Source organism: Saccopteryx bilineata, chromosome 3 (genome assembly GCF_036850765.1).
Source record: "Saccopteryx bilineata isolate mSacBil1 chromosome 3, mSacBil1_pri_phased_curated, whole genome shotgun sequence".
Lineage (NCBI taxonomy): Eukaryota > Metazoa > Chordata > Mammalia > Chiroptera > Emballonuridae > Saccopteryx > Saccopteryx bilineata.
The window spans coordinates 36,949,937-36,967,485 of NC_089492.1; the positions used below are offsets into that span (position 1 = coordinate 36,949,937).

Consider the following 17,549-nt stretch of genomic DNA (forward strand, 5'->3'; position numbering starts at 1 on the left):
GACTTGGGGTTGCTTCTGTTCTTTTTCTAGTTCTTTAAGATGTAATGTTAGGTTTTTTATTTGGGATTTCTTTTATTGAGGTAGGACTGTAATGATATAAACTTCCCTCTTATTACTGCCTTCACTGCATCACAGAAATTTTGATATGTCATATTGTCATTTTCATTTGTCTATATATATCTTTTGATTTCACTTTTTATTTCTTCTTTGACCCAATAATTTTTTAGTAGTATATTGTTTAATATTCACATATTTGTGGATTTCCTTTTTCAGTTGATTTATAATTTCAAAGCATTGTGGTCAGAGAATATGCTGGTATTTGTGAATTCAGAGACAGAGATTCAATCTTTAGGAGTGCTTTATTCAGATGGCTGGCAATTTGGGGAGATGAGGTTACATTCCAAATCATCTTCACATCCCTTCTCCAGCCAACCTTATTATAAGGGGAAGAAAAGGTAAAGATTTTTGGATTTCGAGGAAGAGATAATCAGATCATAGTCAAAGTTAATTGGAGTACAAAGGCTTTGTTTGCAGTCACTTAGGGCACAAAGGTGGGCAGCTAACAGATCTCCTGGGACGCAAAAGTGTATTACTTTTAGTCCCCTGGAACGCAATGGTGTAGCATTTTTTAATGAGTTTGTTAAGTCATGTAGGCCTGCCCAGGTATCCCACTTTCTGGAATAAAGCTTTTATTTGCATTAACTATTATGCCCACTGACCATAACCAAAGCCGCCATTACTCAAGCTAAAATTTTAACTCTTGAGTTCCCCCATCAGTATAATTTCAATCTTTTTGAATTTGTTGAACCTAATTTTGTGACACAACATATGTTTTATCCTTGAGAATGTTGCATGTGCACTGGAGAATAACGTATCATATAATCTAAAGTTCTGGGATGAAAGACTCTGTAAATGTCATATTATGTCCAGTTGGTCTAATGTATCATTTAAAGTCTATAATTTATTTATTGATTTTCTGTTTGGATGATATATCTAGAGCCATCAGTGGAGTATTAAGATCCCCAAATATGATTGTGTTTCTGTTTGTTTTTCTTTTCAGTTCTCTTTGTAGTTGCTTTATATATTTTGGGTGCTTCCTGATTGGTTGCATATATATTAAGAAGTGTTATGTCTTTTTTTTTCTTTTTTTTTTAGAGAGAGAGAGAGAGAGAGAGAGAGAGACAGGAGGGGAGAGACAGGGTGAGAAGCATCAATTCATGGTTGCTTTCACTTTACCTGTGCATTTGATTGCTTCTGAGAGAGGAAGGAGAGAGAGTGAGAAGCCTCAATTTATAGTGGTTTTCATTTTAGTTGTACATTGAGTTTCCTGTACATGCTTGAAGGCAGCATATGGTTGGGTTTTGTTTTGTTTTTGATCCAGTATGCCATATGTGCCTCTTTATTGCTGAATTCAACCCACTTATACTTAGGGTAATAATTGATGTATGAGGATTTCCTATAGCTATTTTATCTTGTTTTCTGGTAGCTCTGTGCCTCCATTGTTTCTTTGCTTTTGTTGAATAGTTTTAGATTTACAAAAATGTTGTAAAGGTAGTACAGAGAGTTACCATATACTCCAAACTCAATATCCCCTGTTATTAATGTCTTACATTAACATGGTACATTTGTTACAACTAATTAGCTAATATTGATGTTATTATTAACTAAAGTCTATACCAGGGGTTGGGAACCTTTCTGGCTGAGAGAGCCATGAATACCACATATTTTAAAATGTAATTCCATGAGAGCCATACAATATGTTTAACACTAAATACAAGTAAACGTGTGCATTTTATGTAAGACTAACACTTTTAAAGTATAATAAGTCTCTGAATTCTTTTTTAATAACATTGTTATGCTGTTGCTAACCAATGATGAATAAAGTACTTCTTACCATTAATGTGACTTCTGGTGCTGCATGGTTTTGCTGATGGCTTTGTAGTCTGGTTGATACGTGGTGAGGTTAAGCTTCATGCAGGTGTTGAGACTTCAATTTGTTAAACGTGATCGTAGGTTGGTCTTAACGTTCTTTAGATGTGAGAAAGACTGCTCACATGCATACATAGAGCCAAACGTTGTCAGTACAGCAATACTCACACGCTACAGTGTGTGATATGTGACGGGAAGCATGTTCCACATTTTGACAATCAGCTGGTTCACGAGTTGAAGTTTTTTCATTTCTCCCCACTTGTGTTTGCTTGCCAACTCTGCTTGCTGTCATGCAAGTCTTTCCAAATCTTCGTTCAGTGACTTGAACTTATTCACCCACATGTCTGAGGTTTTCAGGTCAGCAGCTTGTAGCTCAAAATCTCTGATGGAGACACCGGGGATGTAACTCAGGTCAGCACTGTCCACTGCACACTCGTATGGATTGGTGATGAACTTAAAAAGACGAGTGCACTCACGAAATTCTCCAAAGTGTGCTTTGAATGACTGCAGCAGATTAGATATGAAGCCCGCTAGCTGCTGGAGATCAAGATGTTGAGTAGGGCACTTGCTGTGCATGCATCTTTAAACTCTCCCAGTTTTTCAAAGTATAGTAAACGACCTGTTTCAATGTTGATGATGAAGAGTTCCAGCTTGTTTTCAAATGCAAACACTGCTTGTTGAAGGGATAAGACTATATTTCCAATGCCTTGCATTTTCACATTGAGCTGGTTCAGATGATCAGTCATGTCCACAAGATAGTAGAACTTCAGGAGCCATTCAGTGTTACCTAACTCAGGATGCTTGACATTTTTCATTTCAAGAAAAGTCTGGATTTTGCTCAGACAAGTCGTGAAACGGCTGAGCACCTACCCTCTTGACAACCAACACACACTGCTGTGCAGAAGCAGACCAGGATAATTATTCCCAACTTCATCTAGCAGTGTTTTAACTGGCTATCATTTAAAGCTCGGGCAACAATAAAGTTGACCACCCGAATGACTAGCGACATCACCTCACCAAGCTGCTTGCCACACATCTGTGCACAGAGTGCCTCCTGATGTAGGATGCAGTGAAAAGTTAGGGTAGGTCTCTTTAAATGTTCAGAAAGAAGCGCTATGAATCCTCTGTTTTTTCCCCACCATGCACGGAGCACCATCAGTACACACCGAAATAAATTTATCCATTGGTAGATATTTTTCTTTAGCGAATCAGTGAAAGACTTGAATAAATCCTCCCCTCTTGTTGTCTCTTTCATAGGCAAAACAGCAAGACTTTCCTCACGTAGTGTGTCACTGACAGCATACATTGCAATCACACTGAACTGAACTGGGATAAATGGTTTACATCTGTTAACTCATCCAAAGTGAGAGAAAAGAATGGTGCTGCATTGTGTTACCTCAATTTGATTTGCCATCATGAAGGTACGATTGTGAACAGTTCTTGCCGACAGAGGCATGTCTTTTATTCATTTGATTATCTTGTCTTTATCCAAAAAGTCGTCAAAAAGTTCATTGGCAACTTCAAGCATGAATGTTTTGGCATACTCCCCATCTGTGAATGGCTTTCCGTTTCTCACAATTGCTAAAGCACCAGCAAAGCTAGCTGAATTCCAGTCACCTTGTTAGGTCCAAACATGGAGTTGCTGCTGACTAGCTTGCACTCTGCACAGCAGCTTTTGACATGCTTTCTTCCTGCTTTCCCTTGCTGGATATTTCTATGCAAATGTAGTACGGCGTGTGTCGAAGTGCTGCTTTATATTTGACTGTTTCATCGATGCAATTTTATCATTGCATATTAGACAGACTGAAGAACCTGTTCTCTCCACAAAGGCGAATTCCTCTGTCCATTCCTGCTGAAAAGTACGATACTCCTCATCTTTTTTTCTTTTAGCCATCTTCTTCGTCAGAAGGGTTTCTGCAATTAGCTAGCTGACTACTTGATTAAAAAGAGTGAAGTTTACTTCCTGACCTCACAATGACCCATGTACGTTATGCATTATCCAATAAAAATTTGGTGTTTTCCCGGAGGACAGCTGTGATTGGCTCCAGCCACCAGCAACCATGGACATGAGCGGTAGGAAATGAATGAATTGTAATACATAAGAATGTTTTATATTTTTAACGTTATTATTTCTTTTATTAAAGATTTGTCTGTAAGCCAGATGCAACCATCAAAAGAGCCCCATCTGGCTCGTGAGCCATAGGTTCCCAACCTCTGGTCTTATCTGATACAGAAAGCACAAGAGTCAGAGACCACATAGTTATTTGAATAGAGAATATTTAAAGAATTTTTACCTATGCCTGGCCTGTGGTTGTGCAGTGGATAAAGCATCCACCTGGAATGCTGAGGTCGCCGGTTCAAAACCATGGGTTTGCCTGGTCAAGGCATATATGGGAGTTAAAGCTTCCTGCTCCTCCTCCCTTCTCTCTCACTCATGCTCCCTTCTCTCAAAAAAAAAAAAATAAAATAAAGAAGTGATTGGAGTAACAAGGGATTTGCTAGTAAGAAGCAAAGAAAACTCTAAAGAATATAAAAATACAAGAAGAAGAGTAGTAGCCCCCCTGGGGCTGAGATTAAGCATCCTAAGAAGAGTCCTTTCCAGGATTGAGAAGCAGTCCTTGTTGGAGAGGTCACAGCTACATCTCGCTGGCTGGTAGAGAATTTACTGTGGTGCCATGCTCTTAGAACTTGCTAGAAAACTGCTCTGTAGGAGTTTTCCCTCTTAGGTTCCCAGGGAAAGCTGTTTATGGTGAAGTTCTCACTGGAGGCGCTCTGTAGCAGAACTGACCAATGGAGGGACAAGGTATGGTGGGGAGAGAAACTGTTGGCCATTAAATGCTGCTGCCACCTTGTAGAGCAGGACCCAAGTAATGGAGACACTGACATTTTTTAGAACCCAGAGAAGCAGCCCCTGGTGCTTGTGCGTGCCAAGGGAACCCACCTAAAGCAGGAAGGATAACTTTTCTTTTGCAATGTCTCTCCACAGCCCTCTATTGACACAGCTTACCATCCTACCAGTCATGAAGACCAATAAAGGACCTAGCTTCGTTTTAACAGAGCTGGCAATGAAGGATGAATTTGGAACTGAGAGGAAATAAATGGCAAATGACAAATGGCGCATTCACTTTCATATATTAAATGAATTATCTATGTCTCTTTAAAATCTTGACATCTTCTTTGTATGGAAACACATTCATTCACTCAAAGAACATTTATTCAGTGACTCTAATGTTCTAGGTACTTACGTTTAGCTACATTGTAGGCTGTCGCATAACAACAATTTTTCCATTCCTTTTTAATAACATATTTTAATTTTGTCCTTCTCTCGTGCTTCTTCTGGCCATAAGCTTCAGGAAAGGTTGGTACCAGCCTCAGCATCAAGCCTGGCTCTATGTGCAAATCACACTTGTTCTAAGGAGGGTTTTTGCGACACCACTTCCTTTCTCAGAGATGGGTCCATGACATACTTCTGGCCAATGGTACACAAAGGGTAGTCTGCAGAAGGACATTTAAAATAGGTTTTTTCTGCCATCTTTTTTGTTTGTTTAAAGGGAAAGGGGGTAAGAGGAAGTATTCATTTGTTCTTCCACTTAGTTGTGCTCTCATTGGTTGCTTCCCATATGTACCCTGACTGGGATCGACCCTGCAACCCTGACTGAGCTAACCAGCCAGGACCTTTCCGCCATCTTAAACAGTGTTCAGCAATAAATAACCTTCCTCTCTTACTGGACGTTGTCATGTCTCTGTGTGAGGGTGGGAAGTTTGGTGGTCGTTCTTTGAGGGAGGGAGGTAGCCTGAGGAGACTGCTATGTGCAGTAGAGCAGGGAATAAAAACGACTCAAAAAATTAAGCAAACCTAGAAACATCACCTCCAGGCTTCTTGTTTTAAAAATCATTTTGAGTTGTTATTTGTATTTAACTGACATGTGAGACTTTTGAGATGACAAATATGACTAAGATACTGTTGCCATTCCCAACAGGCTGACAGTTTGGTTAGAGAAACAAGTTAAATAAAAGTTTCAGATTGCTATGATAAAAGGGGATAGTGGTTGAATTCAAATACAACATAGGCTAATGATAAAATTAAGTTAGAAAAGAGAAACAAATTAAGAGAAATTGCTTTTAAAGTTGCCCCTTGAAAGGAAACACTTTAGAATTCTGCTGTAAATAAAGTTACATAGTGTAATATATTTGACCAGAGCTTTCCCAAAATCTTTCTGGTAATAGTAAAAAATATGAACAGTTGTTGATTAGTATTATTTTTAAAATATAAAAATGAAAAAAGTAATATAAAATATGTAGTTTCTTTTTCTCCCCCCTTTTTACTAAATGTATTGGGTTGACACTGGTTAACAAAATTATATAGGTTTCGGGTGCACAATTCTATAACACATCATCTGTACACTATGTTCTGTGTTCATCTTTGCAAGTCAAGTCTCCGTCCATCATCATTTATTCCCCCTGTACCTCTCCCAACCACCCATCATGATACCGTTGTCCGTGTCCATGATAAAAACGGGTAGTTTCAATACAGCAGCAACAAGAACATTTTTGTAAATCTTAATGTTTTTCTCCCCATAAAACATAGTAGTATATGTATTCAGTGACAATGAATGCACTTTTGTTATTGAAAAGGAACTGGGTCACTAATTGCAGATATCTTAGCAGGATACCTGTTGAGAATTCAGGTGAGCTGTTTGCTAGTATAAGTAAAGCAATACTTAATATTGATTCCAATTGGAACATTTGGAAGCAGAAAAACAGATTACCCTAACTTTCACAGTCACGTGAAGCCGAGTTATCCTGGTCTAACTCTCACAGTTTTCTACAGCTTTTTATTTGTTCATAAAAGCTGCTGCCTCGTATTTGAAGGTTAAATGATAATTTCTATGGTTCTTTTTGAATCTTCAGGCTGCTTTCCACAGACATTAAAACAGAGACTTGAGACTTCTTCTCCCTGAATAATTCAAGAGAAAAACAATTCTTTTTACTCTGTAACACATGACACACCAGGCACACTGGCCCGGGGACCTTAGTGTTTACTGTTCCCTCGGCCTCACAATTCTCTTCCCATAGCAATCTGAATGGCTCTCTCCCCAACAGCTACACTTTTATTAAGGCCCTCTCTGACCACCTTATCCAAATTTCATCCTTTCCCCTCCACTTTGTATTTCCTTTCCATATTTTATTTTTCTTCCTCACCAGTTTTCAGTACTTAACATTATTTTTTTAATTTTTCATTTTTTTTTTAGTGAGAGAGAGAGAAAGAGAGAGAGAGAGAGAGAGAGAGAGAGAGGCAGAGAGACAGACAGAAATAGCCAGGAAGGAGAGAGATGAGAAGTATCATAGTTGCTGCACTTTGGTCATTCATTGGTTGCTTTCTCATATGTGCCTTGACTGGGGAGCTCCAGCTGAGCCAGTGACCCCATGCTCAAGCCAGTGACCTTGCGCTTCAAGTCAGTGATCCTGGGCTTCAGCCAGTGACCTTTAGGCTCAAGGCAGAGACCATGGGTTCGGGTCATGCCTATGATCCCAAGCACAAGCCAGTGACCCTGTGCTCAATCTGGTGAGCCTGTACTCAAGCTGGCAACCTTGGGGTTTCGAACGTGGGTCCTCAGCATCCCAGGCCAACACTCTATTCACTGCACCACTGCCTGGTCAGGCCCTAACATTATTGATTAGTTACTTACTATGTTTTCCCAATCAGAATGTAAACCTCATGAGTGAACCAATTTTTGTCTATTTATCTTATTTTCTTTACTGATGAATCAATCCCCAGAACACAGACCAGTGCTGGGCAAACATACTAAATATTTATTGATTGACTTACATTGAGGTAAGGTTTGCTTTGAAGATATAAAGGCCTGGGTTAGAATGCAGGTTTTCTGTTTGGCCTAGGGTAACTCCCTTCACCCCTTTGAGCCTCAGTTTCTTCACCTATAAAGTGGCAGTAATTAAGGGTTTAATGTAGGTTAAGTGTCCAATCTTATTAAAGTCATATAATAATTATTAGCCCTCTCTCTTTTAAATGAGGGGAGACCTTGGGGATTTTTTTTGATATTATTCTTTCTCCTTCTACAAACCTCTGTGTGGGTATTTCAGTCAGGGTTCCAATAGAAAACTCTCTTGAAAGAAAGGTCATTGAGGAGAGTTGAGGTCTAAGGGAACAGAGGAGAAATCCAGGGAATAGCAGAACAATAATCCTCCCTATGCCCAAAATGATGAAGGGAAGAAGGAGAGTTGGGCCCAAGTGACCTCACAGGAAGGAAACCAAGGGATAAATAGCATGGTCTTACATTCCTTTCTCCCTCAGAAGATTTCCTGCTGGGTCTCCCTATCATCAGACCCAATCTCATGGGAGGGCTGGGAGCTCAATGATTCAGTCATACTGGTCAGCCCGCAGGGCAGAAAGCAGATGGAGAAGGATGGAAAGTGAATCTGGGGGAGCAAAAGGAAGCTATCCATTCCAGTGCCCTTATGATGTGTAAGGCACTTGCTATGCAAGGGACAGAGAGAATAGAGACGTAGTCCAGTTCTTAACAGATTCACATTTGGGTTGGGATGTCAGTCAAATTAACAGAACTTAAATACAATGTAATAAGCATTGTACAAAAGCCCACACAGTGTAGTATAGGCCCATGTAAGAGAGGCATCTTACAAAATGTCTAAGGTAGTGGGGTGGTGGTACTGGTGATTTGAATGGGAATGGCTTCCTGGAGTTTAAGGTTGGTAACATTGAGGGTCCATTTTTTTTTTATTTTTTTTTTAACAGAGACAGAGAGTGACTCAGAGAGAGGGATAGACAGGGACAGACAGACAGGAACAGAAAGAGATGAGAAGCATCAATCATTAGTTTTTCATTGCGGGTTGCAACACCTTACTTGTTCATTGATTGCTTTCTTATATGTGCCTTGACCGCGGGCCTTCAGCAGACCGAGTAGCCCCTTATTGGAACCAGCGACCTTGGGTCCCAGCTAGTGGGCTTTTGCTCAAACCAGATGAGCCCGTGCTCAAGCTGGCGACCTCGGGGTCTCGAACCTGGGTCCTCGGCATCCCAGTCCGACGCTTTTTCCACTGCGCCACCGCCTGGTCGGGCTGAGGGTCCATTTTAAAGTATGACAATCTGAGCCCATCCTAAAATGTGGCAATTTTTAAAAAGAATGAAAAGACCTCTTTGAAAGAGATTTTTCTAATGAAATATAGGAAAATGGGAATAGGGCATGAAAGTGAGAATAAGAGTGAGAGACAGAATGAAATAATTTCAAAGGTTCTTCCTAGCTTTAACATATTATTGTTTTAGCTTTTTGTTGTCTTGTTACTTCTGAACTGTTAGGCTGTGGATCCTTAATAAATGCAAATCAATATAAAATTCTGTAATAATCTCTCTTGTTCACAGAATTTGACTTTAGATTTCAGCAATAAATGGTCTTTATAAATTTAAAATTATTAAACTTAGGGGGGAATCTAATTGAAGAGAAATCATGTAAGTTTATTACATAGTGAAATTTAAAATAATGCAAAAAGAAGAGTAACTATTAACAGACAAGTATAATTTGGATTAATGTTCATGAAGTTCCTTTATAGAACATTCTCTTCATACTGTTCTAGTCTCCAAAAATTATATGACACTACATCTTGACAACTTCTGTCAAAAGTAAAGTCATTATATAGCAGCTCTAGATGGTCATACGAAAGATACCTGTAGAAGAATTAATTTAAGGTTAATGGTATATACACAATAAGGATGCATGAAGGGGTCAAATTACAATGGTGTAGGAAAAGGTTTGGGAGAGAGGGTGGCAAGAGGGAAGGAAATAAACGTTTCTTTAGTACTTTTTCTATGTAGCATAATTTGTTTAGTTTGCCAGGTTACACAACTGAATAGGCCACAAGACCATAGTGCACTGAATCCTGTTCACTGAGTGATGTCATTGCAGTAATTATTTTCTTTGTAATTAGACATAATTATTGTGAAATGTAGCGAGGAGCCGTCTACAATAAAAATCAAACAAGAATTCCCAGAAACATCCTTAGTACTGTAACTGCAAATGTCAAATGGTTGGGGGAAAACATAACCAATAATTATAAACAGAACTAGAGGGGAACGTGGGTAGTTAGTAGTACTTCAAACGCCTGCACTAGATGTTTGGGATGCATCCTTGGGAAATCCAGAGAATGGAATCAAATTGGATTGGTTGAGAAACAAGAAAGGCAAGCGAGGGGCGCCAGCTCAAAGGAAAGTACCCCTGGCTCTAGCACTGAGAGGCTCTGGCTTCTGCCTACGCCTGGCCCTCTCGCTCTTCCCATCCCCATTCCTCTCAGCCCCGCCTGCAGTAAGACCGGCTCCTCCCCGGACCCCCGACTCCGCCCACCCACCCAGCGCGCGGCTCCGCCCGCTATCCCCGGACCGCCACCGGCCCCGCCCACCTCCCGGGACGGCGGCCGGCCGCGGGGAGGCGGGGCGGGCCGGGAGGAGCCTCACTGCGAGCGGGAGGGGGATCCGCCGTGGAGTTACGGGAAAGTTGTTCCGAGTTCCTGGAGTTTCCCTCTGCGGTTGCCCGGGCTCGGCCGGCCGGTGCCCCGGTTCCTGTGCTCTGTTCGGTCCTCGCCGCCCACCAGGTCCCTCCTTCGGTCCCCGGCCGCCATGGAGCAGCCGCCAGCGCCCAAGAGGTAACGAGTGCGCGGAGCGGGAGAAAGAGGGAGCCGGCGCCGGTGGCCGCGGGGCGCGGGCCACTAGGCCTGGCCGGCCGTGACACCCTCCCGGACTGCGGGGCCCGAGCCGGGCACGCCGGCGGTCGCGGGGCAGGTCCAAGTGCCGGGCCGCGTCTGTCTTCGGGGCGAGGGGGCTCGAGGGGGGGCGGAGCCGCTCGTGCCCGGCGCCAGCCTGGCCTGGCGCGCGTGCCAAGTCGGTGGGCAGCGCCGGGCTCCCCGCGGCCGCACTCCGGGGGTGGGGGGTGGGGGTTGGGGGTGGGCAGAGTTTTCCCTAGTGGCAAATTCACGAAGCCAGGGAGGTGTAAAAGTAGGAAACTTTTAGGCTTCTTACAATCATATAGGCTTTCTTGTCAAATGTTTTTCATAATGCCTTTTCTTTGGAGAAGGCAGGTTATTTATTAACAGTTTAAGGAATTAAATATTAATAGCTACACAGTCTGGAAAAATGCACCGACAGGTGTTCCTCCTCTATCCCTCAAGTTCAAAAGTATTTATGGATGCAAGATACGAATCTGAAGTTAGAACTTCTCCCCCATATAATTTTTTTAGCATGTAAAAATAGTGACACTTTGGTATTTACTGTTAGTTCATATTTTATCTTTGATATATTGGAAGTGTAAGAGTACACAGTAGGTACATTCAAACTAATATTTGAAATGATCTTGAGGAAGCTAAATCAACGCTGTCTATTGATGTAATAATGTGTATTTGTCCTCCCCACCCCCCAAGAATGAATCAACTAACTGATGTTTTAAAAAATATTTAACTTTAGACTTTTATTTTTATATAAAATAAAGTACTAATTTCTCTCCCAGATAGTGCTGTTATGAAGATTAAAGAGTTTGTGTATTTTGATACCTAGAGAACTTTAGATGAAAGGTGGTGGATTCAAGAATATCAAATAATTAAAAAGGTAGGGGACTTTGTGAGCTATTGTGAATAGGGTGTATAGACATGTGAGCCTTGAGGCCTGGAAACCATCTGTTCAGGTGTAAAAGGGGGGTTGTGGACGGGTTTTCAGAAAAGACCTCTTATCAGAGCCCTTGGTTAATTCTTTTCTGACATTTTATAAAGTATCTGAATTCTAGTATTGATTGGGCATGCGTTTTAACATTAGAGAGGGAAATTGGAAACACTTTTTTTTCCCTTTTATTGTTTTGGAGGGACTGTAAGGAGCACCTCTGAGCTAGGACTACAAGGTTAATTTGAACAACTCTGAGTTGAAATGGTCTCTACTGATTAGCTGTACTCTAAATGATCCCTTGCAGGGATGTTAGAGAACCTGGAGGGGTCAGTGCTAGATGTGGGTGGTATGTATCAGCACTGGTAACTTACACTTTTTAATAGAGTGGTTGCCCATTTCACAGATTTATCGGACTTATTTTTAGCTTTCTTCAGAGAGACATAGTAATCCAGAAGATGCTTTTTTTTTTTTTTTTTTTTTTTTTTTTTAGTGAGAGAGAAAGAGAAAGAGACAGTCTGGGATAGACAGGAAGGGAGAAAGATGGGAAGCATTAACTTTGTTGTTGAGGCTTCTTTAGTTCAATGATTGCTTTCTCATGTGTGTGTTTTGGAGCAGCTGAGCTAGTGACCCCTTGCTCAAGCCAGTGACCTTTGGGCTCAAGCCAGCGACCATGGAGTCATGTCTGTGATCCCACACTCAAGCTGGCAACCCTGCGCTCAACCTGGTGAGCCTGTGCTCAATTCGGATGAGCCCACACTCAAACCTGCGACTTCAGTGTTTTGAACCTGGGTCCTCAGCATTCCAGGCCAACGCTCTATCCACTGCATCACTGCCTAGTCAGGCCAGAAGGCATTTCTAAAGAGCAAAAAATATGTGACAATTCTATATATTTGAATATCTCTTAATTTTTTTATAGCGTTTTTATTTTCATAATACCATTTAATCCTTATAGCAACCCTGTTGAGTAGGTTAGATTACAGACATTAATCCTGTTTTATAGATGAGGACACTAAGAGAGTGCTGTGAGGGGGATAACTGACAGTGATGTTTTGTGTTGTCCCCTGATAATGAATCATTACCGAATAATAATGAAATATAGCTACCATTTTTGAGGTCATAGTGTTTTCCAGAAACTTTATATATACATTCCTTTATTTTATTGTTTTAAGATATAAGATTCTTGGTTCTGCAACTTGCTATGCTAGATCTAACTTTAATTTCTTTATCTGTAAAGTGTGTTGTGACAGTATACGTGAAACACTTACCACAGTGCTCTATAACATGTCAGTTATGTAGTTGTTAGTTTGTTTTCCTTATTAAATGAAGCTCAGAGAGGTTAAATAACTTGCTCAGGTGGAGGAGGTGCCAGAAACCTGGGTCTGATTGGCTGCAAAGGCTGTGTATTCGTCTCATTATGTATAGTGATGCCTCTTTTTGAAACTCTTGCTTGCTTTCTTAGCATTCCATAGTGTGGTAGCCATCTCTTTCCAGAATTTTCTGGTTTACATTTTTCCCCCCTTAATCTCTGTAAACATACCACTTGCTTTTCCCCCTTGAAAGCACTTCCTTAGGGCTCAGACATTTTATATACGTGGTCATGTTTGTGTTGCTGATGCTCAAGTCTGTATGATCTGGAGCTATTGCTCAGTTAGTATTTTTAATTTCGTCATGTAGATCCACTCTTTCATTATCCCATTTATGTAGTTTATCACGAGAACCTATCAAATGTTCCATCAAAAAGTCTGTGGATTCATTACCCCTCCCCCCGCCACTGATTCCTAGTACTACTACCCTATTCCAGGGTTTTATGACCTTCATTCTCACTTGAGTTGCAGCAGTGCCTTCCAACTGGACACTGTAGTCCAGTGGTTTTTAAATTTTTTAGCAGCAGAAGGGCTTTGTTTGGAGTAGGGCAGGGTATCAGACCTGGTCCCCAGTGCCATATCTCCTTCTGTTCCCCTTTGCTTTCCTACAGAATCTCATAATGATCACATTTGCTTGAGTTCATCTTGCACATGGCTTCTGATTTAGTGTGCTAAAACAGCACTGAAATCATGCTACGCATTTTGGAGGGGATTGAGGCACACTAATCAATTTAGTGCCCAGGACTTCTACTTCCATCACCTAATCTCAGCCTTAAGCCACAGCCTTCTATTGCTAGTCTCCAGGATGATTCTGTTCTCCTGAAGTTTCCTTATTGTTCTTTATTTAGGTTGTAGGCTCTGGGTACCCTAAACATTGCCTTTGGTCATGCTTTTTCTTTAGAAAAATTTGTGTTATTTTTGACTATTAATCTGTTTTAATCTTTCTTCGAGGCTTGCTTCATAAAGTATTCTATTTGAGTACTTTCTAGTCCAGGCATCCCCAAACTACAGCCCGCGGGCCGCAATGCGGCCCCCTGAGGCCATTTATCCAGCCTCCACTTCACTTCTGGAAGGGGCACCTCTTTCATTGGTGGTCAGTGAGAGGACCACTGTATTTGGCAGCCCTCCAAAGGTCTGAAGGACAGTGAACTGGCCCCCTGTGTAAAAAGTTTGGAGACCCCTGTATCTAGTCTAAAGTATTTCTCTGTATTCTTAATATAATATCCATTTGAGTATATATGCCATGGTCATATTGTTTTTATTTTTTTAATTATAAACTTTTAGATATCTCAAAGATAATGGGAACTAATTTGATTAATACTTATGCATCACTACCCAGCATTGGAAATAAAATATTACTAATGCAGTTGAAGCCCTCTGTACTCAATAATTGCATTTCCTCATCATCCCCCAAAAGGTTGTTATTGTCCTGAATTGGGTATTTGTTATCCTCATATATATTTTTATACTTTTAGCATGTTGTTCCTATATGTCTGATGTAGCATTAGGCCGAGGTGTTAGGCCCAGATTTGTACTGATTTTGAAATTTGCTTCTTTGAACATCATTCTTCTCCTCTGGAAGTTGGAGATTCCAAAGTACAACCAGATCTGAGAATCCTTACTAGATGATCTTTAAGGCCCCTTTTACTGTCACATTATTGATTTACTCTTCCCAACAAGTTAAACATAGACAATAGATGTGGACACCCATGTTGTTGACTTGAGATACCAGAATAGCTTTTAGATTTCTGAAATTTCAGCCCTGGCTGGTTGGCTCAGTGGTAGAGTGTCATTGGCTGGAGTGTAGATGTCCCGGGTTTGATTCCTCATCAGGGTACACAGGAGAAGTGACCATCTGCTTCTCCACCCCTCCCCCTCTCCCTTCTCTCTCTCTCTTTCCCTTCCGAGGCCATGGCTTGATTGGTTTGAGTGAGTTGGCCTTGGGCACTGAGGGTGGCTCTGTGGCCTTAGCCTCAGGCGCTAAAAGAAAATGGCTCATTTGCTGAGCAATGGAGCAGTGGCTTCAGATGGGCAGAGTATCCCCCCCTAGTGGGCTTGCTGGGTGGATCCCCGTCCAGGTGCATTTGGGAGTCTCTCTGCCTCCCCTCCAATCACTAAAAAAAATAAAAAAAGAAAAAAGTAAAAAAAGAAAAAAAAACTTGTCAAATATTCTTAACAGGTCTGTCACAGAGGTCTTCAGAAGTCCTTATTACAATGAAGTCCCTTTGGGAATGTAAATCCATGAAATGGCTATTAATTTTAAACATTTTGTAGGGTGAGTTTATCAGAATCCTTTATAGGGGAACCTCTAGTTGAGATAACAGTGACCACAGAATAGGGAAATGGCCAAAATGTGAGCTCTTCACCAAGTAGAACATTCATAGAAAAGACAGTGGATCTTTATGATAGACAGCTGGGCAGCAATGAGAAGTCTGTATAGTTCCTGGAGTGTAGGTGGTTATACAGTGCTTGTCAAAGAGAGGACAGAAAATCATTGCTGGAAAGATATATTTTACTGGACAGACCTTGTTCCTCATACAATGGGATAAATAGTTGTTTAATAATTATTGATTAAAGTATATTTGGAGGAAAAGTTGGTGTGGAACAGTGAAAAACACTGGAGAGATAATAACAGAGTAAGTTACTGAAGCTTCAAGACATGAGGAAAGTTCTTTGATTTAAGTGGTAGTTGGATTTTGTGGCGATTTATTTATAAATGTGAGAAGGTAGTTTGGAGGAAGTAGAGATGAAGATTGAAAATGTTAGGAATACAAAGTACATTCACATAAATGAAAAGTGAAGGTTGTAAAACAACTTTTAATAATGGAAAGTGTTGCTAGGAATGAACAGATTATCAGCCACAAGATAGATTGTTATGGAATGAAAAGCAAAGGTAAAAGAATGAAGATATAGAAGTGTAAAGTAGAAAGTATTTGTATTATCCTTAGCATATAGAGCCCATATCAGCCCGTAGTATCAGTGGCCCTACCTAACCTTAGGCTAGAAATTAGGAATGGAGATAAAAAGTCAGCAGGGAACTTCCGACTCTCAGGAATTAAGTTGAGTGGGTCCAAGTAATAAACCAAATAAACAGAAATAGGGAATCAGGAAAACCATGAAGACATTGCAATGAGAAGAGGGGTGAATTTCATTTTAATGTTATATTTCTAATTCATGTGTTCCTGGAATGTTAGAAAGTAAAATTCTTGTATGCTTATTATCAGAGAGATTCTCAAAGCAAGGAGTTGTCTTTAAGAGGTGAACTCTAAGAACCCTTAGAAAGGTCAAGGCAGTAGCCTCAGTAGGAGGCCCTGAGGTAAGCTCCCACCTTCAGAGGCAGACAAGTGGAGGAAGTGTTCCAAGGAGTTCAAGGGAAAAGAATTGAGCAAACAGAAACATCTGCTTGCATTAATGACTTGTTCCTAAACCTTATGCTCCTTTTGGCTTTTCTTGGTTAATTTGGGGTTGCACCAACTCCATTGCAATTGATTTAGGCCCTATAGATGGGAATAATCAATTGGCTCTTCCTTGTTAGAGAAAGGGAGTGTGACAGACAGAATCTGGAGCAGTTTGGGTGAGCGTCAGTTACACATTAAGACAGTAGATAAACTCAGTTTTCAGTCAACTCTAGGCAATGATTAGTTTATTCATTGTTCTTTAAGGGGCTGAGATTTTGGCATATATTAATACTGAATAATTTGTTAGAAAGATAAAAAGTTAAACATTTATTGAGCATAGCTTGGTTGAAATTTGTTTTTCTGACATAGTCTAAATGCTCATTCCAGAAATGTGTATCAGAACAACTTTAATGATAAAGAGCATTTCTTGTTTGGATTGTAAGGGGGGAAAATCCTGAGAATTTAAATTTTCTCATTCCAATACATCTGTTGAACTAGGGGTTTTGTCTCTTCAGGCTATCATATAATAGTGGCTTTCAGAAGTTTTATTTTTTTATTATTGTTTATTTAAGTGAGAGGAGGAGAGATAGTGCGAGAGACTCCCGCATGCGCCCCAACCGGGATCCATCCTGCAACCCCTGTCTGAGGTCAATGCTCAAATCAACTGATTTATCCTCAGCTCCTTAGGCAGACGCCAGGCCAGTGGAGCTCTTCTCAGCACCCAGGGCCAATGCTCAAAGCAATTGAGCCACTGGCTGTGTGAGGGGAAGAGGGAGAAGGAGGAGAAGGAGGAGAAGGAGGGGATAAAAGGGAGGGGAGAGAAAGGGGAGAGAAGCAGATGGTCTCTTTTCTTGTGTGCCCTGACCAAGAATTGAACCTGGGATGTCCATACACTGGGCCGATGCTCCATCCACTGACCCACTGGCCAGGGCCTCAAAATATTAAAAAAAAAAAAAAAAATTGATGACGCGACCCATTGCAGACCCATGTATATATAAAACTAAAATAGAAGTTTTATGAAATGTACTATGTATGATGGTTTGTAGCATTTTTCTATTTTCTGGTCTATTTCATTGAAAAATTGTTGGTCATGACCCACTGAATAATTCGCACTACCTATCAATGGGTTGTGATGCAGTTTAAAGAAAACACTCTTGCATATAGTACAATCAGGAAGCTGAC

At 40.8% G+C, this 17,549-nt stretch overlaps 1 protein-coding gene across 1 annotated transcript in view; it reads left to right on the forward strand.

Moving 5' to 3' along the window:
• The first annotated feature begins 10,367 nt into the window (after window positions 1-10,367).
• Window positions 10,368-17,549, forward strand: part of STK3 (serine/threonine kinase 3) — a 389,481-nt gene continuing 382,299 nt past the window's right edge. Inside the window, exon 1 of the mRNA XM_066265981.1 lies at window positions 10,368-10,599. Coding sequence (XP_066122078.1) covers window positions 10,574-10,599 — 26 coding nt within the window. The 5' untranslated portion in view covers window positions 10,368-10,573. The remainder of the gene's footprint in view (window positions 10,600-17,549) is intronic.